General features: G+C 42.7%; 1 protein-coding gene across 10 annotated transcripts in view; it reads left to right on the top strand.

Moving 5' to 3' along the window:
* kif11 (kinesin family member 11) overlaps positions 1 to 24932 on the top strand; it is a 35963-nt gene that overhangs the window by 7631 nt on the left and 3400 nt on the right. Inside the window, exons 2-19 of one of the 10 annotated variants that reach the window (XM_054799284.1) lie at positions 962 to 1040; positions 2154 to 2480; positions 4225 to 4356; positions 4426 to 4549; positions 15981 to 16059; positions 16742 to 16871; positions 16951 to 17048; positions 17122 to 17200; positions 17276 to 17461; positions 17544 to 17668; positions 19178 to 19268; positions 19348 to 19493; positions 21517 to 21613; positions 21711 to 21806; positions 21882 to 21970; positions 22056 to 22143; positions 22575 to 22648; positions 22742 to 22856. In XM_054799284.1, coding sequence (XP_054655259.1) covers positions 15986 to 16059; positions 16742 to 16871; positions 16951 to 17048; positions 17122 to 17200; positions 17276 to 17461; positions 17544 to 17668; positions 19178 to 19268; positions 19348 to 19493; positions 21517 to 21613; positions 21711 to 21806; positions 21882 to 21970; positions 22056 to 22143; positions 22575 to 22648; positions 22742 to 22856 — 1488 coding nt within the window. In that variant the 5' untranslated portion in view covers positions 962 to 1040; positions 2154 to 2480; positions 4225 to 4356; positions 4426 to 4549; positions 15981 to 15985. The other 9 variants (XM_054799286.1, XM_054799290.1, XM_054799289.1 and 6 more) reach the window with 9 other exon arrangements.

The following is a 24932-nucleotide window of genomic DNA, read 5'->3' as shown; positions in this document are numbered from 1 at the left end:
CTCATGTGCACGCGCGATTTAAATTAAAAATACGTATGTTTTTTAGCTGCATGTTCTCCCCGTGCGTGCGTGGGTTTTCTCCGGGTACTCCGGTTTCCTCCCACATTCCAAAAACATGCATGTTAGGTTAATGGGAGGCTCTAAAGTTTAGAGTCTAAACTGTCCATAGGTCGTATGAATGTGAGTGTGAATGGTTGTTTAATAAGCGGCATAGAAGATGGATGGAAGGATGAATGATTTTTTAGCATGTTTTAATAGTTTGAATTGCTTATTAGCTATACAGTAAGCTAGCTTGGTCACATTCGTTCCGACTGTATTTAAAGATCGATGCTTTTAGCCAGCGCTAATGCTCTTGTTGCCTTTAAAAGTAACATTTATTTTTTTTAAAAAAACACATTTATTTAAAGAGGATTTTTAGCATGTCTTAATAGTTTGTGTTGCTTATATGCAGTGTTGCCAACTTGGCGACATTCCAACCCCCCTTGACGACATATTTTCTCAAAAGCGACTAGCGACAAATCAAGTGACTTTTTTTTTTTGCATTGTTGGAAAGTTTTCTGTTATTTGGGTACTTAAAAGTGAAAGCACGTATTGTTCTGCATTTCTTGTTCTCATTTTTATGCTTGAAAATGCTTAATTTAGGCCAGAAATGATGATGCAAAAAAGAAAAGTTGAGCCACATTTTGCTGTGGCAGTCCAAATGTATTCATGGCGGGCTGTACTGTATCTTTCCTATGAAAGACACAGCCTTGGTGTGGCGTCCCGTCACGCTGTGGTCCATCTGCAGGTGACTTAGCTGTTCATAGACGGCAAAAGCAAGCTGGACCAGTGCGCCGCCGAGCTGGACGACAAGCAGCAGAGGTGACTGTCGTGACTCGGTGATACGCAGGTGCCCTCACTCTCTCTCTCTCTCTCTTGCCGCTTGCCGTGCCATCGCGTTGTCTGCGTCTCTCGAGTGCAGGCTGGACGACGCCAGCAGGGACCTGCAGCGGACCAGAGAGAAGTTGGCTCAGGAGGAGTTCACCAGCGGCCCCACGCAGGTAGGCCCCGCCTCTCACATAACACAAGACCTAGATAGTGATTGACAGCGCGTGTTTCACTCAGGGGTGTCCAAACCTTTGCCAGAAAAGTCCACTTTGATACGTTTTTCTTTACAAAACACCTGCTGTAGAAACAAGAATCCTTCAAAAAGCAAACTACAGCCATCCCTCGCTTATCACAGTTAATTGGACGTGATAAGTGAAGTTCCGCAAAGTATGATTCAGTATTAATAAACTGGAAATATTTGTAGTTATGGCATACTTTGATATCCCCAAATTCCCTCCACATCTCACAGCCAATCTAAACCATCGGAGACTCGTGCAATTCGTTCTGGAAGGGAGTGCCCTGCAGCCGCTTGTCGCCTCATGTGTGCGCGGTTTGCTGCACGTTGGCGGTGGGTTTGGCCGGTCACGGTTGTTTGTCGCCCTCCCGTGTGTGCCGCCTGCTAGATTAGATGCCCGACTGCCAGGCACACACGGGCACTACATTAGCCGCCGCCCGACCGATGATCACATCGCAAACCTCGATAACTCCCCACACCCAAATGCCACGCAATGCGCAACCGCGGTGAGACATTTTTCGTGGCATCTTTTGCAGCGTGCAAAATTGATATCACTTTCACAACGATAAGTCCCACAAGGCAGCCATGCTTGTTTTGGCTTTGTGAAGGGAAAGTCAGGTCGGTTAGACAACCGATATAGGCTGGAGGCTGCAATGGGGCTGGAGCTGATCAGCGAATGTGATCGGCGTTATAAAGCAAGTATCGGCATATGCCGATATCCTGCTATTTCACAGAAATCGGCCAATGTTAATACCCAAAGTTTGTTATTTATTCAAGTGTCATTTCGTTTGCCAAGACTTGATACTCCCTTTTATTTTTTGTACTTATATTGTGTGTGCTTTTTATGGGAGTTTTTTCTTAACAGAAACAGGGTCTGTTTTTTGTTTTTGGTTATGATTGTGAGTTTTATTTAAGTTCAATTTTTGCTCAAAGAGGCTGAGAGTCCATTTTATTTTCATTGGGGTTTTGTCTTTTTTTTTTTTTTTTACTTAAGTTTGTTTATTTAATTTATTTTTCATTTTTATTGTATGTCCGTGACTCAAACGTGCAGGCGCAGCACTGCCGAGCGCATGGCGGCAGCCGTATGCGGTGTGCAGCGCAGCGTGGAGCGGCAAGGCGGCGAACAAGCCCGCATGCTGAGCGACTGCTCTCAGAACCGCCTCGCAAGTCGGCGCACTTCCGTCCCAGTCTGACGAGTGCGTCTCCCGTGCAGACAACTTTGTGAACCTCAACACGGCGACGCTGACGTCTGCTGTGAACGCGTGGAGAAGCTGATTCGTGCGGCCGGTGGACAAGGGCGTGGCCTGCTGTCGGGAGGTAGCGCGGCAGCAACAGACTCAAGGCGAGCGCAACACGCAGATCGTGAAGGAGCTTTCAGGTGAGGATCACGCACTGATCTGTATTATATATCTGGATAGCTCATTGGCGATGACCTGTGAAGCCACACGGCCGCCATATTGCCACTCGCAAAAACACTTCTCGACAAGCTTTTGCATTCGTGGTGAACTTCTTTTATTAATTCGGATTGTACACACATTTTGCCTTAAGATGCCTGCATGTGCAGCTATTAACTGCACAAATCGCCAGTTCAAAGGCTGTAGACGAACATTTCACCTGTAAGTATGATTGAAATGTAGATTTATGATTGATAATTTAAGGGTTTTGCACTGTCGATCTCTCAGATATTTTCGATGGTGTAAAATTCCTCTGATTAAATGTATGTCCAGAATTGATACGTTTATATAGCTCTATAATAGCTAAAAGGAAATTTACGTACTTTTTTGTTATATCATGATATATGTATTTTTTTAAGGGACGAAGGTTGCGTTACTTGAAGGAATGGGAGAATCTCAGTGCTTCCGTGATGCTTACCAGGCATTGTATACAGTGCAGTTAGCAAGCCAGTTTGCATACAATTGACCCGGCATGACCCTTCATTTGGATAAACAACAATTTTCTTTTGCTGCTGAATGACTGACGTAAAAGGATTCATTCATATGGTATGTTCTGGAAAATAATATTACTGAACATGCATACCGGCATGTTTGAGATTGCAAACAACGTATTGTCTTACTCAAAGCATATGGTTTTGTTTCAGTGTTGTTTTTTTCTGTGTGTGTGTGTGAATGTATGTGTTTATGGTTATTACACATTATGGTTATCACATATTATTGCTGTGTTTTTTGTTCAAATATATTTCTATATCAGAAAAGAGGTTATTTCTATTTCATAACACAAACAAAAAAATCAGCAAAATGTTAAATGATTTTAAAACTTGTCCAAAGTCACTCTCTTTTATGACTCATATTTTGTACTGACGAGAGCATAGTGAATTGTATGAAAGTAGGAAAAAAAAAGTAAAGGATCATGACCATGGATTTTAGTGGAAAAAGGGATGGGATATGCAGTTCAAATTAAAATCTCTTTCTAGAGGAGTAAAAGTATGCATTGCTATAGGGGAGTGCTGAGCCAGGGGGCAGAGTACAATTTTGTCCCAAAGGCAATGAGAATTGGAAGGGGGAAAAGTACATTTAATATAGCCAAAAGATAGAGAATAACGTATCAAATCGTTTTTAAGGGACGATGGTTGCGTTACTTGAAGGAATGGGAGAATCTCCCCGCTTTTTAATGTAAAATATACAGTGGATGTTCTGCGAGCCTCTGCTTTGTACACTATGTACGCTGTGCCAATGTAGTCGAGATGTGAGTGGTAAGATGGCGTCTCTTTGGCTTCAGCGGCTTGCACGGGCGGGTGCGACGTATGAGCTATCCAGATATATAATACAGATCAGTGGGATCACACCACTTCCATGCTCAAGTACTGTATTGTTGCGTGACATCGCCACCTAGTGGTCTGGTACGCACATGGCTCTCTTTCGTCCTTTTTGCAGCTGGTTTCAAATGTCACTGGACTGGTTGTTTGTCTGTGCAGCAGCAGCAGCAGCACCAACGGGACACGGAGGTTCTGCAGTGTCAGACTCTGATGGGTCTTTCCCTCAGGAGTAGCATGTAGGCACAGCGGGCTCTGGCTGACAAAGTTGTATAGAAGAAATATAAGTGTATTTTTGACTTGTGAGTGACATGTCTTCTAACCGAGCGGTCTGGTGGGCTTCCTGCGACAGATGAAGGCTTTGAAGGAGACAGGGCAGGTCTGATTCAGCAGCCTGGTCCCGGAAATGACGGATGAGGGAGAGGCTGCCATGCAGAGTCTGAACACCATTCAGGCTGATCGGAACAGGTGTTAAACTCAGACGGTAAGAGCTGGCTGAGAAGAGTCTGGTGTGTAAGGTGGCGTCTCTTCACCTTCTGTTTTGGTTCTTCAGAGCGCCAAGCAGAGCATCCAGTGCCTGCAGGACCAGCTCAACATCCAGCTCAACCAGCTGGAGATTAACTACCAGCGCTACGAGTGAGCCTCCATTCTCCCGTCCAACAACGCCACATGTTCTTGTGAGATCCTCCTTTCTATTTATACAGGGTATATCTATATATATCTATATATATATCTCTATATTTAACTTACATTCAGTGTACATTTTCAATCAACTTAGCAGAACAAAATTCAAACTTGTTCTATGAAATACTCCAGGGTTTGTCTGTTATACTAATGCCAGTATTATTGAATGAACAAACTTGGGTTTTGTTAGTTTTACTAGTTTCCACCCTGAGGTTTCAATTAATTTAGTTTTTTTGTAGTTTACAGTAGTGAAGGATTTGTTTAAATCAAATGACAAAGTCCACTAACCTCCAGGAAACACACACACGGGATCTAAAACAATTTCAACATTTTATTTAACACTTAGCAGAGAGCTCCTTCTGCTCATTTTTGCACACTTTCACCATCTCATGCCATGCATTTCTTCAGTTGGCACCAGGCTAAGACCAGCAGGCCACACTTGACATTCACTGTATGCCATGTGAGAAAACAAACCAATAGTATCCACAAGCAAAACGTCCAGGACAATGTTTGCTCAGTTGAAGTCACAGTGAGACGGATCGTGCAAATGACAACAAACACTCTTATCAATGGTCAGTTGTCAAGTTAAACATACAGTAAGTACTGACGAAGACAGTAAGTGGCCCAAGTCACATGGTAAGTACCTCAGTCGTGGTTTAGGTATGTATGCACTGTCAAATCATAACGTAGAGGCTTCAAGAAAACCTTTTTTCTAAACAAAGTCCTGCCACATGTGATAATATCACTACAGGTCACCAAGTTGAAATATTACTAGACCCCACAACAACATCCAAAGAACTGCAAGCCTCAGTTAAGGTCAGTTCATGACTCTACCATAACAAAGACACTGGGCAAAAACGGCCAAAACCACTGCTGAGCAAAAATAACATTAAGGCTCATCTCACTTTTGCCAGAAAACATCTTGATGATCCCTAAGACATTTGGGACAAATACTATGTGGTCTGACGAGACAAAAGTTGAACTTTTTGGAAGGTGTGTGGCCCATTACATCTGGCATTTCAGAAAAAGAACATCATACCAACAATAAAATATGGTGGTGGTAGTGTGATGGTCTGTGGCTGTTTTGCTGCTTCAGGACCTGGAAGACTTGCTGTGATAAATGGAACCATGAATTCTGCCATCTACCAAAAAATCATAAAGTAGAATGTTCAGCCATCTGTTGGTGACCTGAAGCTGAAACCAACTTGGGTTCTGCAGCAGGACAATGATCCAAAACACACCAGCAAGTCCACCTCTGAATGGCTGAAGAAAAACAAAATGAAGACTTTGGAGTGGCCTAGCCCAAGTCCTGACCTGAATCCTATTCACAGCATCTCAATAGGATGAATGAATGATACATACTGTAGGTCAAGTCAGTTAAAAGAATCAAATCACTACTTTCCAGACCTAATTTGGACGTAATTGAACAGGAAGTGACTTTATCAGTTACATCACTTTTAGTGACGACAGTATTCAGTCAAATAAAACACAGTTAACTACTGTAGAAATGAAACCACTCGAGTCACCATGTCTTCCTTTTAGACATGAATAAAAACAGGATGTATTTATTGAACAAAGACACGTGCAAAGAATATTACTTTCCTGGCAACACAGTGACTGCCTGGAAGTCAGGTGAGTCAAACGATAGACCCATCAGTGACTCTGCATGTGTCCATGCAAAGACCTCCAGGAAAATGCGTCACCACAATTTGCCCAACTAACGGTTTTATTCATGTGTGTTCTCATGTGCGTTACAGTTTCCCCTTTTAGCGTAACTTTTAAAACAGGCTGAACAAGTAAAACATTTTTCTCCTGTGTGTGTGTTCTCATGTGATTACATCGTCATCTTTCGAGTGAAGCGTTTACCACAGTTTGAGCAACTGAAAGGTTTTTCTCCTGTGTGTGTGTGTTCTCATGTGCAATTTTAGTTTTTAAAGTGAAGCCTTTACCACAATCTGAGCAACTGAAAGGTTTTTCTCCAGTGTGCATTATCATGTGTAATTGCATGCTTGACTTTTGACTGAGGAATTTACCACAGTCTGTGCAACTGAAAGGTTTTTCTCCACTCTGTGTTCTCATGTGTAATTGCATCCTTGACTTGTGAGCAACTGAAAGGTTTTTCTCCTTGTGTGCGTTCGAATGTGTAATTGCATGTTACTCTTTACAGTGAAGCGTTTACCACAGTCGGAGCAACTGAAAAGTTTTTCTCCAGTGTGTGCTCTCATGTGTAATTGCATCCTTGACTTGTGAGGGAAGCGTTTACCACAGTCGGAGCAATTGAAAGGTTTTTCTCCAGTGCGCGTTCTCATGTGTTCAGCCAACTCGCTCTTGCAAGAAAATCTTTTATCACAAACTGAGCAGGTAAAACGTTTAACTGTCTTTATTTTAGAACTTTCAGAGTGGTGGTGAGTTTCACGTTGGAGATCGGATATTCGGCTCTGTGGCTGCAGAGGTAGTTCCCTCTCACTGTGTCCAGACTGCTGCGTCATGGCGTAGGGAGCTCGCATGGGAAGTGCCGCTCTAACTGCTGGTTGCTTACAATAGGGACCGCACAAACACTACTAAATTGTCCAAACAGCGGCGAAAAACATTGGAAACTCCTCTGTTACGGAACATGAATGGAAGCGAGCGGGGTTCGCTTAGTTTAGCTAGTGGAGCTGCGTGTGTGTGTGCGTGCACAAGCCTCAGGTTGGATGAGTTGTTGCGTTTTACCGCTTTAATGTAAGAACCATTTTACAACGCCCACTGACGTCGTGCAGATTCCGACTGAAAAAAGACGAGAGGCACGTTTATTGTTGCGCCCAGCGCATATGAACCGTCAATTACCATTCTCAACACACACACACAACACATTCTGGCCTTCAAAATAAGAGCGCTTTTTTGTCACATTTGCCTAATTGCGTAAACAAAATAAATGGTATCATTAAAATATCTTACATTAATAACGCGATTGGAATCACATCTGTGACCACATCTTCCTTAATCACAAGCACGGGCGTTACAGTTTGTTGAAGATTTTGTAGCAATGCGTGCTGAGGCTGACATCTCATTAGAAGAGTTAGCTAAGGCCCGGTCACACCGCCCGAACTTTGCTGTGGCGTTCCTGGAGCGGTGAAAAAAATTCATCAGCGCTCGTTACCGCGCACAAAATGGGAAAAAATCGAAAACACGGGTGTTGTCCTAGCGGTGCACCGCTGAAGCCGGCGTTGCTTTAGCATTGGTTTAACGGTAGCGAACGTTGGTTTATCGGTGACGCGAGCATTGATAGAGCGGCGTTCTGCGCATGCGGGCTGGTGGCATCCTCATGAAGTGCTGGAAGACTTGTGAATCCTCATTCCACAGCTCCACCATCAGCTTGTCATATAGTCCATGTCCTGGTCTTCTCAGTATCCACTGTCTGACCCACACTACTCTGTGTCTCCTTCTTCTCTCTCTTCTCCTTCTGTCAACAGCTTGTTGCAATCTGAGGAGGTTCTGATTCTGCTGCTGGACTAGTGCACCAATCATAGCAAGTCTCTCAGCATCCATGGTAGTACAGTTTTACTGTAACTTTGAATTGTTTTCACCGCTCCAGGAAAGCTACAGCAAAGTTCGGGCGGTGTGACCGGGCTTTAAGCTACATCCATTTCTCAATTACTGGACAAAATGGGCCAATGATGTTTTGCATCAGTAAATGTTAGGATTTTGGCATTTTATTCACTAACCCAAATAGCACACATTCTATGCTTGTAAAATAATTGGAAAAGGTAAAAAAAATGAATTCTAAAAAGTTAAAATGGAAAAAACGGAATTTGGGAAAAATCAAATGGATTTCACAGGACCAGTGTTAAATAAAATGTCATATATTCTAAATCACACCACAAATTTATTTATAATAATGTCAAATGATTAGTCTTACCCTGAAAGTATTTTGCATGCCCCTTTTTATTTCAATTTGACCTTTTATTGGATGGACTTTTATTGGATTAGGGGCCTGACTCACAGAGGTTTGTTACAAAAGCCAAACAACATTGTTGGTCATGCTGTGTAGTCAAAAAGGAAATTCAGCAATGCTTTGGTTGCATTATTTTTAATGCTTTCAAGAGCTATTTTCATAACCACATTCAATCCCACAAATCACAAATTCATGTCATGCTTTGTAACAAAAGCTTATTATTATTGAAAAAACAAACAAACAAAAAAACGGTACCAGATCGGAAGCCGACAAATGTGGATCGGGACATCCCTGATTGTTATTAAAATGAATCGTTACACCCTTAGAAGACAGAGAGACCACCTAAACACTTAAAAATGTAGAGAGAAATTGGAGTGTTGTCAACCTTTTGACCGGTAGTGTATACGGTGTGCTGTTGTGGTATGCAAGTGCCGCGTTACAACCGATACACGTCACGGTGTTCAACTTGCTTCTTCAGTCACATTTTCCTTTTCTTTCTTTGCCTTTCTCTCGCCTCTTCAATCTTCCCGCGCCAACCGCTTCCTTCTTCGTCCTCTGCGTGGGTGACATGAGTGCGTCGATGACGTATGCGATTCCTCCAGGCAGAAAAAAATCCTCGAGTATTTTCTGTGATCGAGGTACTCGAATTATTTGAGGAATCGTTGCATCCGTAATTTTTATATTTTGTAAAAAGGTTCAACAAAACATCCATTATTACAGACAAAGCTTTTGTGTTAACAGTGTCAACATTCAAGCTTATTCTCTTTAAATACTGCCTTTCACTCTGTTTTCCACATTTCTGATATTTACTTTTATTTGTACTATGTGCTGTGGGCCAATAAAAAATGTGCCGCAGGCCGTTAATTGTCCGCACTTTGGACGCCCCTGGTCTAAATGAAAAAGGAAGAAACGTGTTGTACTACATCCATGCACTGCATGACTGCTCATTAATGTAGGAGTTATTGAATGTTTTGCATTTCACATAAAGTGTTTCTTTTGTTCCTCAAAGCATGCAACTTGTCAGTGGTACTGCTGCTACTACAACTACTACAGTACTATTACAGCAACAGCATCCTACTGCAGGATAGGAAAGTGATGCGCACGCCACAAAAGATTAAGGAGATTAAGAAGGAAGAGGGCAAGAATTTGCAAGAAGTTGCCTCAAAATTGAGATTGAAATTACGTTTTTGATGATAAACGCAATAGGAGCCACTTATAGCACATATGTTTTATGACGATTTTTAATGATCTGTGTGAAGTTGGTGATTCATGCAAACATCCAGTGATGGCAAACAGGGAAATAATCTGTCCGCCTCGTTCACTGTATTTTTCTCAAATGCACCGTGTTCAGTACTACAAGCAACGTTTTCCAACTGACTTTATATCACCAGACAAATATGAAGCAAGCAGACAGGGAAAAAAAACACAGGCAGTGACCGACACACCACGACACACCACGAGCCGTTTAATGCCCTGTCTTGTTAAATGCACCTCATACATTTGGAAACAAGTCTACCAGCCAACTTTAAATATCATACAAACCGAGAAGCGAGCGCTTATTCAGGCACCGCGAGCGAGCATTGAGTGAGCGCTCACGACGGCTCCAACTCAGACATCATGGACGCGAGGAGAGTGGTCTTTATGCACGCCAATTTTGCCATTAATATGACACCAAGCGAGTCTGTCTTGGGAGGGGGAGGGCCGCTGTGTGTGACTGGCCAATCACAGAGCGTGAAGAGTGAATACATAAGTAGTTACCTGATGAAGATTTTCCTTCATCACGATTACGGATAATGACGAGCTGTACTTTTTTTCATGCTCGTACTCGGCAAAAATGCATTATCCGTAACGGATATTTGTCTAAAACGAGCATCCGGCTCATCCCTAATGTCTACATACAAGTGAGGCATGGGTCGCCTGTGAAAAAGTTGGAAATGTACTGTTCACACTGACATGAAGAAATAAGACACAGGTCACATTTGAGCAAAAGAAACCTGCAGTGTGAACATAGCCTATGATACTACAGTAAGGGTTAGCTCGGCTAATTAGTGCCAAGCTTCTCCAACGACTTCATCTGGACCCAGCACACCTTCCGCCCGCCTTGAGCCATCGCTCGGCAGAAGGGGAGTAATGTCGTACACTGATTCTACCTTAAGGAAGCATATGCAGCTCTCGCTTGCACTCTTGCATCTCTTTGGTTCCACGAATTACATCAAACAAGTTTTATTGTGTGTGTTTTCTTGTGGACTTTTTGTTCAAGACAGTAGCTCCACCTGGTGTTTAAACTAAGAAGTACAAAGAAGAACTAAGATTCTTCGTTCTCCTCTCCTTGTACAAATTCTTCCTTGTACAATGTTATCTGTAGTCTCTTGTTATCCGCAGCTTCCAGCTCTGTGTGTCCAAGATGTAATGAGGGTGCCCAGTCTGGATGACTGTCATCCATTTCATAAGCTGGCCTCCCTGAAAAACACACGCTCCCATTATTACTTTCAAAACCGTGCGCAGTGTTCCCTCGCTACAACGCGGTTCACTTCATGCGGCCTCGCTGTTACTCTAGGTTTTGTTGTGTGCAATTTTTTACAGCGTATCAGGCTTTTTTTTTTTTTTACAGCGTATGGACGAGCATTGTGTTCTGCGTCCTGATTCGCTAAGGGAGAACACGCATCGTGTTCTGCCTCCCGATTGGCTAAGGGACTGTAGGGCCTGCCTAATTTACATAATTGTTCAATTGCTAGGAGTGTGGCTTATTGGTGTTTACACGTTTTCTCTGTGACGAAACTCACAATTTCGACGATATGACTTTAACGCTTTAATGATATGACTCCTGATGACATTAATGCCCTGATTGATGCCCACTCACAACCGCTGACTGATGAAGTCCTGGCAGAGATGATGAACAGTGAGCTGCGCAATAATGGGACCCTCTGATGTTTCCTTCATTGCAGTTCTCAAATATAATTGAAGGGGGCATGTCTGTTTATAAGAATATTCTGGCCCAGAAGAAAAAAGAGCTCCAACTACTACCCATAACACCCCAAAATGTTCTTCACTCGGAAAAAGACGCTACAGCAGAGCCGCGCCAGGACGAAGCCGAAGACGCACGGTCAGGAGAGCTGTAAAATACGCGGTTTGATGCCCTCAGCCTACTAAATGTTACGCGTTAAAGAGTAAAACACATGCTTTGATTCAAACTTACCCGAGTGCAAATGACGTGAACACACCAACATGTGTCGGGTGATGGCGTTGAAGGTGATGTCCGGTCGTCTCACGGCTGCTATCCAGGCCATTCCAGAGTCCCACGTTGTTTTTGAGAAAAACGTCACCCCATCCTTTTTATTCCCGAAGCGGTCGCGTGACCGATTGTGGCAGTTAATAACACAGCACGTTGGCACCATGTTTTTCACTTGTTACAACGAAACAACAAAAACACAAGGGCGGCGTCGAGCATGCAGCCGGCGTCAACAAACTTTTTGGTTTTTCTTTTTTTTTTTTTTTTTTTTTTAAATAACAGTTGGATAACAAAAACACACAGCGTTCCCTCGCTACATTGCGGTTCATCTTTTGGGGATTCGTTTTTTTAACAGCGTATAGCAATCTATCGGTGCTCTGTTGTATGTGTCTGTTAGTGTATTTACTACTGCCACCAGTAGAGGGTGTTGTATACACATGTTGAAGAGTGTGCAGCGCCACCTCTTCTCAGTGTGTTTACATGCCTGTAGGAGCATATTAGGAACCCACAGTAGACAATAGCCGGCTAAATATTCTTATTGGCTAAGGGACACCCTGACCATTGCGTCCTGCGTCCTGATTGACTGTGGACCGTTGTCAAGGAATCTCCTTTGTTCCGTAACTTGCAGACTAGCTAACTGTGTGAGCTACTTGCTAACAAAAGAAGTGGAATGAGCTAACCGGCTAAATGAATCTTCAGTTCAAGGAGTAGGACGAGGAGGACGTTTTAACAAGGATACAAAAACGCTTGTCATGAGCTAGGGTGCTGCTCTGCTGCCACCAAACTGTCGTTTGTTGCAGCACACCTAACGACCTCAGGGAGGAGCTCATGCACACCTGTTGGCAATCAGCTGTGGACTATTTAGACCCTGCATTGCCTCTCACCTGTTGCCAGATTGTCTTCCTGTGCACGCCTGATTCCTGTCCTTGCTTTTGCCTTGTATGCCTTTGTCCCTAGCTTTCTGCTCAGTCCTTTCTTCTACCATGAGTACCAGTATTTGTCCTACTTGCGGGATTAGCAGCAGTGCTTTGTTGTTATTTCTAGTGTTTCGTGTTACTGCTTGGTTTTCAGCAGCTCCTTTTGTTCATTTTTTTTTTTTTTTTTTTGCTCCGGCTACATAGTTTCGTGTGTGCAGCGCCCTTAGTTATATTAGTTTGCTACTTTTTCTCCGCGGTTCAGCCCGGTATTTATGTTGCACTTTTGCCCTGTGGACTGTCTTGTTTTGTGCCTCCTTTTTGTGAACTGTTAATACATTTTTGTTACACGGAATTCTGTGTTTCCCCTGCATTCTGGGATCCCATTACCGGCCACACGCCAAATTGTGACAATGTTACAGCCGAACGGCGCCAGGACGAAGCACGGTCGTGAGTCACTTCATAATTTCTTGTGTCCAGCCTAGTAGATCGATCATTAAAATTCAAAGTAAATTTTAACTTTGAGCGTGTTTTAAAAAAGTGTAAAGTGTATTGTGAGGGGGCTTTACAGCTTTAAAACATATTTAATAAAGTTGGCTACTTTGCGGATTTCAACCTATCCCGAGCGATAAATGAGGGAACACTGTATAGATTCAACTCTTGCTAAGTTTGGTGGCTTTTACAAAGTCTAATTGATACAGTATTTTGGGACCTTATGCTCTGATGGTTCACTTGGGATATCGTTCATGCTGAATGTCTCTCCCGTGTCCATTTTCTCTTTATATGACTGGTATTTATTTCTGTTGTACCTAGTGCAATTTGTAGGAACATGCGCCACTGTCTCAAGAAATTTACAGCTATCACATTTACCATGAGTGGCAGGAAGAATGGGACAGAACCAAAAGGTATATAAAATATTTAAAAATACACATGTTATATACATATCTTATATGTATTGTTTAACTCCACGTGTTCCAGGCATGTGAGGCTCTGCTGACCAGAAGTTTTACCAGCAGTGTGAATATTAAACAATAGTACAGTATATCAGTTTGAACTGTTTACAGCACAGATGTGGGCAATGTTTGGGGAAAAGGCCCAAAGTCTCAAAGATGCTAGACTGATTGGCGCCATGATTCCATTGACGTGACAGTTGTTAGTCAACGTCAAAGCAATGTGTGTCTGGACCATGTAAGGAAAGAGCCCACCCTCAAGACAACAGGTTGACGTAATGGTTTGCAAACCCTATAAGTCTACCTGTTTGCCAAACTCTCGTTGGAAGCGCTTCCGATCTGACAAGGCCTTCAGGGTGACCGACCTGTTTATGATGCTTCCTAACACCATCATCATTTTCTAGTTTGGGAAGATGGAAGGCCTGAATACACATCACCAGCCTGTCGGGTCGTACAGTTTACGACCAGCATATATTCGCTTATTTTCACGCTGGTGTTCCCGTGCAGGATCTTCCAGGGGTGGACTGGGACAAAAATGTGGCCTTGGTCTTTTTGGTCCAGACCGGCCCGCTACAATCCACACGCATATACCTGTACTGTGCCAACTGGCCCCACTGATGTACACACAAGTCCTTAATAACACCACTATACTAAACTATATTCTGGAGCCGCGAATACATAAATGACAGTGAAATCATTTATGGGTGGGCTCACTGGGCTGCTGGAGTCTCTGGTGAGATCATGTCCACAGGAGTTCACAAACCTGGGCATGAAAAGCAGAGGAATAATGTGGAATAGTTCTGAACAAGATTACGTGAACAAAACAAAAAAAGTTTGCATGCAGTCAGAACTTTGATTAGTTGACTAAAGTATGCAAAACAATATAACCATCTGATTTGATTTTATTATTGTAACATTACTGTTTTAGTCCTTGTAACTATCAAGGACCGTAAACACTGACTGAAAAAATATGTAAAGCATAGACATTGTTTAAATTGTTACGTCGGTGTCCTTCATCATGCAAATTTGACTGTGGGCACTGAAATAGGAGCATGTTGGCACTTTAAACACTCAGTTCGCCTATATTTCGGTTTGTATCCAAAGTTATTTGGTAAACTTGTTTCATAAACTACGCTGTGCATTTGACAAGGCCTCGCTGTGCAGGCCTGTGTTGCGTCAGTCACTTATGCAACTCAATGGGGGTAGCATGACCGCGTTTTTCCTTGAAATTGATTTTTATCTTATTCCATGAAGTCATCATAAAACATTTCCGGTTAAACCAGACCCACTTCCGTTTTATGCCCCGCCCACTCAGAGTACAGATACGAATATAAATAATTTAGATGGCTGAACGGATACAGATACAGATTCAGATAGTGGTGTCCTCGCTCATCTGTAATTAGCACTTTCTTGTTTCTCTTATGTTTACGTTACATTGCAGGGGTCACCAATGTGGTGCCCGCGGGCACCAGGTACCCCCGAAGATCACATGAGGTGCCTGCAAGCCTGCTTTCCATTCATCAGGATTTCAGTTAATGTGAGAACACAAGAAAGAAATGCATTCTGAAATACAAAATGTGAGTAGTGAATACCAGCATTGTGTTAATATTCTGGTAAAACAAGCATTTTCGGTTTGTTTGTATTGAAATAAGCTAGGAAAATAAATGTTACGAAAATTAGTACCTCTTGGCCATTTTCATTTTGTAAAAGTAGCTTTCACAAGACAAAACGTTGGAAACCACTGCATTAAAGGCTGTAGTATAATTATTTTTTTTAATTGTTTCATTTTATGCATCATTTGGAAATAATTCACTAACCAGGCATTTGTGACTGTAATATTATAGATTATTTTGCAAGATTAATGCAGTTTGTGTTGTTGGTTGAATTAATTTTTTCTATATATCAAGAATTTTCAAAGACAAAATAAAGAAAATGTCCCTAAAATAAATATTTTATTCAAATGTAAAGTATTATTTAATATTATTTATGTGTATAACATATAAGGGAGAATGTCATTTCCCATGATACAGCCCGGAGAGTCACGTGTCCGTATTGACCAATAAAGTCGTTCGTTTGGCATTTCTCTTCTGTGATTGGCTGGACGAAATTTAAAAGTACTTTGAACCACTGGATGAAGTTTGAGCGCCACAAAGGCTGAGTGAAGTGCGGCGAGCAGAAGCACACAAAATAAAACATCGAACACGTCACGTTAGAAGGATACGGATAACTCGTGAAGGCCTACGGTAAGTGATTTGATCCATCTATTATGACTAGCGCTAGCTAAGATGCTCATGCGAAGACTGCGCTAGCTTGTTTTCGGCGGTAAATGGTTACGTTTGAAGCAAGCGTCTCGTCGTGATTCTTTGTTTTAAAAAAACACAAACTCTTCTTCCACAGCAGTCATGGCTTCACACAACCTGAGTGGAATAAAGCGAGACGAAAAGGGGAGAAACATCCAAGTGGTCGTCAGATGCAGGTAATAAATATTAGCATTGAAATGATAAGAGAAACGATAACTATCTATGTCAATGTGTCACACTTGATTACACTTTTAATCATGTCAAAAAAGATACTCATGTTTTAGACGTCATTACATTGTGATAGTCATAAATCCTATTGATATTAGTCTCCTTTCACCCAGCTAGCTTCTGTGTGTGTAGTTCCTGACAAAAGTCTTGTCGCTTATCCCAGTTGTAGGATCAATAAATAATAACTTGACTTGTAGTTGCTGATTTGGATTCAGAAATGGCATGTATCAATGGCAAAATCCTCTATATTATGCTTATAGCAAAATAAAGTCTTGCATTATTCATTGAGTTTTATCATTTAATTAAGACAGAAAGGTCAGATAGCACTTGGACAAAAGTCTTGTCGCATACCAAAATAATGTGCGGTAAAAATTACATTTTCCTTTGAAAACGCAAACATGCTAGAAAAGGACTCCATCCATACGTCCTGGCAATGACAACATCAACAGCCGAAGTATCAAAAAATACACACTGCCCATTACCTTCCAAATCTGAAGCAAATGAGCAACTACAATGAAGTTATTAATTGCTGTTCCTAATGTGGATAAGCGACAAGACTTATCAGGCACTGTACTGTAGTAAGTTGAACTGCTACTGAAAGCTTACAATGTATGAACATTTCCCTGTCAGACCGTTCAACACAATGGAGCGCAAGTCCTCCCACAGTGTGGTTGACTGCGACCCAAACAGGAAGGAAGTGATCATGAGGACGGGAGGCGCCGTGGACAAGGCGTCCAGGAAGACGTACACCTTTGATATGGTGGCTGATTTTTCCATCTTCTTAGTTTCACGTTGTTGTGGGGTGCACTCTGACCTCTCCGCTGCTTCTGGTCCCGCAGGTGTTCGGACCCGCTGCCAAACAAATAGAGGTGTACCGCAGCGTGGTGTGTCCCATCCTGGACGAGGTCATCATGGGCTACAACTGCACCGTGTTTGCGTGAGTGTGTGCACAGTGGTGGGGGATGTGTACTCTGTGAATACAAGCGGCGTTTCCCTGCGTTGTCTTCCAGTTACGGTCAGACAGGAACAGGAAAGACGTTCACCATGGAGGGGGAGAGGAGTCCAGACGAGCAGTTCACGTGGGAGGAGGCAGGTTGAAGTAATCTCTGGCGGGAGAACCCCCAATGCGACAAAGTGACCACTCTCATCTTGTTGCCCTTCCAGGACCCTCTGGCCGGGATCATCCCCAGAACTCTTCACCAGATCTTTGAGAAGCTCTCTGAGAACGGCACGGAGTTCTCCGTCAAAGTGTCTCTGCTGGAGATCTACAACGAGGAGCTCTTTGACCTGCTCAGCCCAAGCGAGGACGTCAACGAGAGGTTGCAGCTCTTTGACGACCCGCGGAACAAGGTCTGTTCCCTCAGCCTGTTTTTAGCACCACACTGCCTTTTGCTAACATTAGCATGCTAACGTGTTGCTGTCATACTGGCAGCGTGGCGTGGTGGTCAAAGGTCTGGAGGAGGTGACTGTGCACAACAAAGACGAGGTGTATCTGATCCTGGAGAGAGGAGCCGCCAAGAGGAGGACTGCCTCCACGCTCATGAACGCATACTCAAGGTAGCCCTGCCTCCACCGCTGACATCTGGCTTCATTCATGAGTTACCTGCAAACATTTCCCAAATTGCAGTATCTTATCACATTTCCAAAAGATGTGCGAATGATCTGCATACACAGATCCACATCTCCTCCAACAAGGCTGTGATCTATGTAATTGCTTGCCCTTAACCCTTGGTGTAACAAAAAAACATATGATATTCTTCCAGGAGAACTCCTCCAGGTCTGCGAACTGGTGGATGTGTAGTGCGTCTTCATCATGCTTAACCACTCTTCCTTTGCAATTTTGATTTTAAATTCTCTTGCTCATTTCTCTTTTATATACTCAGTAGAGTGCCTATTAGCTGCCGATGCTCTGTATAGTTCGCTCCCCGGGGTCTATCTTCATCTCTTTTAAATAATAGTCCCTGAGTTGCAGGTACCTGTGAAGTTTTTGAAACTCTCCGGCTGCCAAAGATTTTTTTTAATGGTCTGAATTTGAAGTACCTCCAAATTACTGAGCCACTGCTTTTTCGTTGTGGACTAATTCTTCTACCGCAGATGATGTCACGTCCTGCATTTTTGTCTAAGACTGAGCCGCCGGTCTTCTGCTCCATCCCTCCTCCCTCCTCCTGGAAGCACGGATGGAGCAGGGCAGAAGCTCACACACAGTGCAGAAAGATGATGGCGATACTGCGCAAATTTGCTCTATCAATTTGAACGATATAGTTGTTTTTTGAAATCATGCTTAAAGTAAATATCGATATATTAATATGGGGGTAATGATAGACTCAGACCTGAACTTACCAGCCACATTAAATCGATAACATCAGCTTTTTGCCACCTAAAAAAATGACCAAGATCAAGGGAATCGTGTAAGCCAGATTTCGAGAGATTAATCCATGCCTTTGTCTGCAGCAGGCTGGACTACTGCAATGGTCTTCTCACCGGGCTCTCTAAACGAGCTGTAAAACGGCTGCAGTACATCCAGAATGCTGCTGCTCGAGTCCTGACTAGAACCAAGAAATATGAGCATATTGGTCCAGTACTCTGGTCTCTGCGCTGACTTTAAAACAGCTCTGCTTGTGTACAAGTCTTTTTATGGTCTCGCTCCAAAGTACATCTCTGACATGTTAGAGCCACATAAACCATCTCAGGCTCTGAGAAGCTCAGGGAGTGGTCTCCTGCGGGCGCCCAGAGTCGGGACTAAACACTGTGAGGCTGCGTTTCGGTTTTATGCTGCCAAAATCTGGAACAGTCTTCCAAAAGATGTTCCTCAACTTTGGCAATGTTCAAATCCAGGATGAAAACGCTCTATTCAACTGTGCATTTGACAACAAACTGTTTTATCTGCGCTCTTCATTTTTATTTTTTTTGTGTTATGGTGTGGTAAGTGATTTTACCCTTTTCTGTAAAGCACTTTAAATTACCTTGTGTACGAATTGTGCTCTATAAATAAATTTGCCTTGCCTTGCCTTCATTCAGAATGCATCCAAGTTTGTTGACTGACTAGCTTCTGCGTTGTGTGTCCAGCCGCTCCCACTCGGTGTTCTCTGTCACCATCCACATGAAGGAGATGACGCTGGACGGCGAGGAGCTGGTGAAGATCGGAAAGCTCAACCTGGTAAAAAATAAAATAACTTTCCTGGACAAAACATGGCTGGTTTGTTTCTCCGGAGAGTGACAAATGTCGTCTCATCCAGGTGGACTTGGCCGGTAGTGAGAACATCGGACGCTCTGGCGCCGTGGACAAACGGGCCCGTGAGGCGGGGAACATTAACCAGTCTCTTCTGACGTTGGGCCGTGTCATCACGGCGCTGGTGGAGAAACGGCCGCACATCCCATACAGGTTTGCAAACACGTACACACACGCAGGTTGTCAGATCTACATCGCGCAGTTGCTTTACTGCTTGGGGGGGGGGGGTGATTTATGAATTTAGAATCGTCCCCCAAATACTGTATACACTAATCACTTGTTTATCGCGGTTAATTGGTTCCAAACCTGACCGTGACAAGTGAATTTCCACGAAGTAGCATTACGTATTTATTCATAAATTGAACACTTTTGCAGTTGCAGCTTAGAAAACCTGTTGACAACCTTCTAAACGTTAAACTTTATTAAAGCCATCTGACGTGAAATAACACCCCTACAATCACCTTTACATTGGTATTACCCAATATAGTAGACATTATAAGAGAAAATAAGCCATTTAAGACGGTTTACCTTGTAGGGGAGCAGAATCGATGGCGGACAAGAAGTGACGTTAGGGGTTTAAATTTTTGTTTTTAGCTTGTTGGGGGCTATGACTGCTACAGTAACGTGTTGTTGTTGTTATTAATTATTATTATGACTAACATGCCTCTGGTGAGAATTTCAACCTGCAATAAAAGCCTGTTCCGGCAATCAAGTCTGGCGCTTTTCTCCCCAAACAATTGCTGCCACCTAGTGACCGATGTAGAATACTACATTCACAAGTTGAATGGTGGTCTTAATGGCTTAGACTGTGTTTGTATTTTAGTGCATTTAGCCATTTTTATGCTATAAGATATGTATACTATGCATATTTTTGCCCAATATAGCACTCATAATAAGAGAAAATAAGACATAATTGTCTTTGGGAGAGTTCCTTGCTGTGTCTAATCAGTGTAATATTACTGACACCTGTACACACTGTAGAAGACTAAATATCAATGACATGTTCAATATTTCAATGTATCTTCCAAATGCTGCATGTATTTGTATTTTAGTTTATTTAGCTGTTTTTATACTTTTAAAATGGTTAATTTAAGCCAGCTATATATCAAATTTGCTTAAACATGCATATGACTAAAGACCAATTTTGACTACGGTAATAACGAAACAGCAATGATGTATTAATCAATGTACAGTCGTCTCGTGCTACATCCTGGTTCGAACAACACTCGGGTTTTTTCAAAAATACCACCAAAAAATACATATTTAAGCATTTTTTTTTTACTTTTTTTTTTTTTTTTTTTTTTTTTTTTTTTTTTTGCCCAACTTAAACATTTTGTTGCATTTAAAAATGAAGTGAACTATAAAGACAGTATAAGACATGACAACCATTCAACTTCTGAATGTATTATTTGACATTGGTCACGAGGTGGCGGGGTAATTGTATGAGGAGACCAAACTTGATGGCCGGAACAATAGGCTTTTATTGCAGGTTTAAATTAGGATGCAACAGGCATAATAAAAATTAAAAAAAATACAAATTTAAAACAATAATAAATAGCAGCACGCGTTACTGTTGATACCGCAGCCAACGACAAGCTAAAATTGAACTCTGAACCCCCGACATCACTTCCAGTCCGCCATCGATTCTGCCCCCCTACAAGGTAAACTGTCTTAAATGGCTTATTTTCTCTTATGTCTGCTATGTTGGGTAATCCAATGTAAAAGTGACTACAGGGGTGTTATTTCATGTCTAGAGAGCTCTAATGATGTATTTACAACATCTTAAATACATTTTGTATGCCATAACTATGAAAATATTCCATTTATAAAGAAGGAATCCTACTTTGCTGAAACTTTGGATGTATATTTTTTTGACTAATAGGTCTTAATTGACCACGAAACAGTGCTCATGTATTAATTAATGTAGTCGTCGCTCACTGTGTTGCAGTTTTTTTTAAATGGCACATTTAAGCAAATGATACATATTTTTTGCCCAAAGTAAAAATTGTCTAGCATTTTAAAAAGAGCTAAATAAACTAAAATACAAATACAGTAGTCGGGTCTGGAACCAATGAACTGCGCTGTAATGGTAGTGAAAACATTGTAACGTGGACGACTGGTCTCGCCATGGGACCTGCGTTTACGTCCTCTGACACGTTTCTGGCCCCTGATGCAGAGAGTCCAAGCTGACCAGAATCCTGCAGGACTCCCTGGGAGGACGCACCAAGACCTCCATCATTGCCACCGTGTCGCCCTCCTCCAGCAACCTCGAGGTGCTTTCTGTTGCTTCTGTGGAAACAAAAACACAGGTTGCATCTTGGTAGCCTGAAATGTGTGTGTGTGTGTGTGTGTGTGTGTGTGTGTGTGTAGGAGACTCTGAGCACATTGGAGTACGCCAGCAGGGCAAAGAACATCATGAACAAGCCTGAGGTGAACCAGAAGCTCACCAAGAGGACGCTCATCAAGGTAGTCAAGCTCCGCCTCCGCGAGCATCTTGCGCCATGGCCGCTGATAATGTTGATTGTGTTGATGTCGTTCCAGGAATACACGGAGGAGATCGAGCGCCTGAAGCGTGACCTGGCCGCCACTCGGGACAAAAACGGCGTGTACCTGTCAGCCGAGAACTACACGTATGTCAGCGTGATTGTGTGTGTGTGTGTGTGTGTGTGTGTGTGTGCGCACGCATGTGAGCTGAAAGTGAGACGTGTCTTTCAGGAGCATGATGGGACAGATCAGCACGCACGAGGAACACGTAGCAGAGTGCACCGAGCGCATTGCTGCCATGGAGGAGGAGCTCAAAAAGGTAGAAACAACCTCGGAGTCCCTGTGACCTCCAGCAGGGAGGAGGCTACTTCCTGTCTTGACTCTAATCTGATCTAATGTAGCTTTAATCCACATCAGATCCAGATGGACACTTGTATCTGTGTCAGGTGTTATTGTAAGCCTTGGTGGAGGTCAGCCTTGAGTCCACGGAGGGGAGATATGTGCTGCTTTCTGTCTACAGTCATGGACAAAAAAAATTTCAATGGGGGGCGCCAGATGATGTAATCATCTAATTTGTGTAATTGGCCATGATGCAACACTCATTGTTTTAGGAAAGGGGCTGGCGGGGAAATTGAGCCTAATTTTTCTGTGGTGGCTATGGCAGACCGTACTGTAGCATTAACCCACAAGTGTTCCTATGAAAGACACAGCCTTGGTGTGGCGTCCCGTCACGCTGTGCTCCATCTGCAGGTGACTGAGCTGTTCATGGACGGTAAAAGCAAGCTGGACCAGTGCACCGCGGAGCTGGACAACAAGCAGCAGAGGTGACTGTCGTGACTCGGTGGTTCGCAGGTGCCTTCTCTCTTTCTCTCTCTCGCTTTCCGTGACCTCACTTCTTCTGCGTCTCTTGAGTGCAGGCTGGACGACGCCAGTAGGGACCTGCAGTGGACCAGAGAGAAGCTGACTCAGGAGGAGTTCATCACCGCCGAGCTGTACTCGGCCCAGGAGAACCTCTACAGCGCCGCCACGCAGGTAGGCCGCGCTTCCCGCATAGCACAAGACTTAGACGTGATTGACAGTGTGTGTTTCGCCCAGGGTGTGTGCAAACTTTTGCTGGAAAAGTCCACTTTGATACCTTTTTCTTTACGAAACATACTAAAACATGCTTTTTCAGAGGGAGGCTGCAAAAGTGGCCTCTATAGACAGGTTGGCTTCCAGTTTGAATGTTGACCAGTAGAGGGGGGAAAAAAGGGGGGGGGGAAAAATAATAATAATAAATAATAATAATAATAATAATAATAATAATAATAATAATAATAATGTTGACCAGTAGAAGGTACTGCGAATAAAAGTTGTACGGCACTACTAGGCTTGTTATTATCATGGTTCATGGTTTTAATTCATCCTGAACATGCATATGAGTCAAACAGTAGCACATCACATAGTACAATTCACAATTTTGCATGTCCAAAAAGGAGTAGGAAGAAGCAAAGCTTATTTAATCCTACCCCTCATCAGTTGCAATACATTTATTCACCTCTTGTTCTTCCAAGTGTACTTTGTAGGTCTACATGACAATGTAGTGCAATCATAGCCAAGGTTTTTACTTACTAAAAGGAAGCTAGAGGCTTAATAATAACTGATAGAATATATCCACGACCCACAGAACAAAGCTGTGCTAGTAATGTCTTACACTTGTTTTTAATATTTTACTTTTTATACGGCAGAGTGTCATTACAGCTTTAGTTCATCAGGAAGTGACGGGAAGTGACGGTGGGCGTCCCGAGCAGGAGAGCTAGGCTCAGTGCTAGCTGTGAGTTTGGAGAGAGTTGGGAAGTGTGTTTATGTTGGCGTGGATGTAAAGTCCTGCAGTGTTCTCCGCTGTTAATAAAGCCATTAAAGTGCATCGGCGACGTGAGTCTCTTTCCCCACAACAAGCGGCATTACAGTATTGACACACATTGTGCACATTGTCTCACACCAGGAAATAAACGGTGTCACTTGTTACAGGCATTGCCTGGACAGCTATGTAGTGGGGCTTGTTTAACCTTTGCCTTGTGGGCAAGCAGGAAGGAGAGACGAGATTAGAGGTGTGTGTGTTCTGAGCTGCTCTCTGGTGGCCGCGTTCAATAAATAAAGTTGGCAGAAGCAACAGGAGAAGTTTCCTTCTTTGCTTCGGAGCTGAATAACACTGACAAGTTAACAGACTAGTAGCGAACGGAAAAGAAGACGGCTTTTTTTTGTGTCGAATACAGGAGATGAGGACTTTGATGGATTTGTGGATGAGGATTGATAAATGTGACTACATTCTAAAATACTTCAATTAAGTACAACCAAACTCAGTTTTGCTCCCGCTGCCGCATGCATGCTAGCGTATGTTTTTTTAATTAATTAATTTATTTATTTATTTTTATTTTATTTTTTTTAATTGTTGCGTCGCTGGGAGCATGTCCTGTTCCCGGCCTACTTTGCGGTAATGTTTTGGTGCAAATGCTCTTAAAGTTCCATGTTTGACCAGGAAATAGCAAGCTCAAAAGAAGACGGCTTTTTTATGTGGAACAACTGACAGTTTGTGTGGATCTTGTGAATGATTGTGACTGAGCTAGGACTCAGTAATTAAAGTCTACACACGACTGCTTCATTGATGGAAAAACAAAACTTTTTCGTGCATGAAGCTTCTACTTGAGTCGGTAATTTGGCCGCTATATGCAGTCAGATATTGACCAAGGGAGACAAAATGGGTGGCCGCTGGCCGCGTTGGACAGGTGACTGCTATACACAGGGTCTATAACATGTAAATTTGCTGCGGGGGATTTTTCAGTGGCTGCTATAGGCAGGTGGCCGTTCTATAAAGGTGGCTGCTAAGACAGGTTTGACTGTATTTCTTCTGCGTTGTATTTTAGTTCATTTAGCCATTTTTATGCTTAAATACTTAATTTCGGACAAGAATATGTGCTTAAATATGCAGTTTACAGGCCATAGTCAACCACAAAACTGATTTTTTTTTTTTTTTTTTTTTTTTTTTTTTTAAGTGAGGGATGTTTGTTTCTATTAGTTTTATATGAATTTATTTTATTTCAGATTCATTTATTTGGCAAGTAACTTTTT

The sequence above is a fragment of the Dunckerocampus dactyliophorus genome, chromosome 14 (genome assembly GCF_027744805.1).
Source record: "Dunckerocampus dactyliophorus isolate RoL2022-P2 chromosome 14, RoL_Ddac_1.1, whole genome shotgun sequence".
Lineage (NCBI taxonomy): Eukaryota > Metazoa > Chordata > Actinopteri > Syngnathiformes > Syngnathidae > Dunckerocampus > Dunckerocampus dactyliophorus.
Note: the sequence above shows the minus strand (reverse complement) of the source record. Positions and strands in the feature narration are given on the sequence as shown.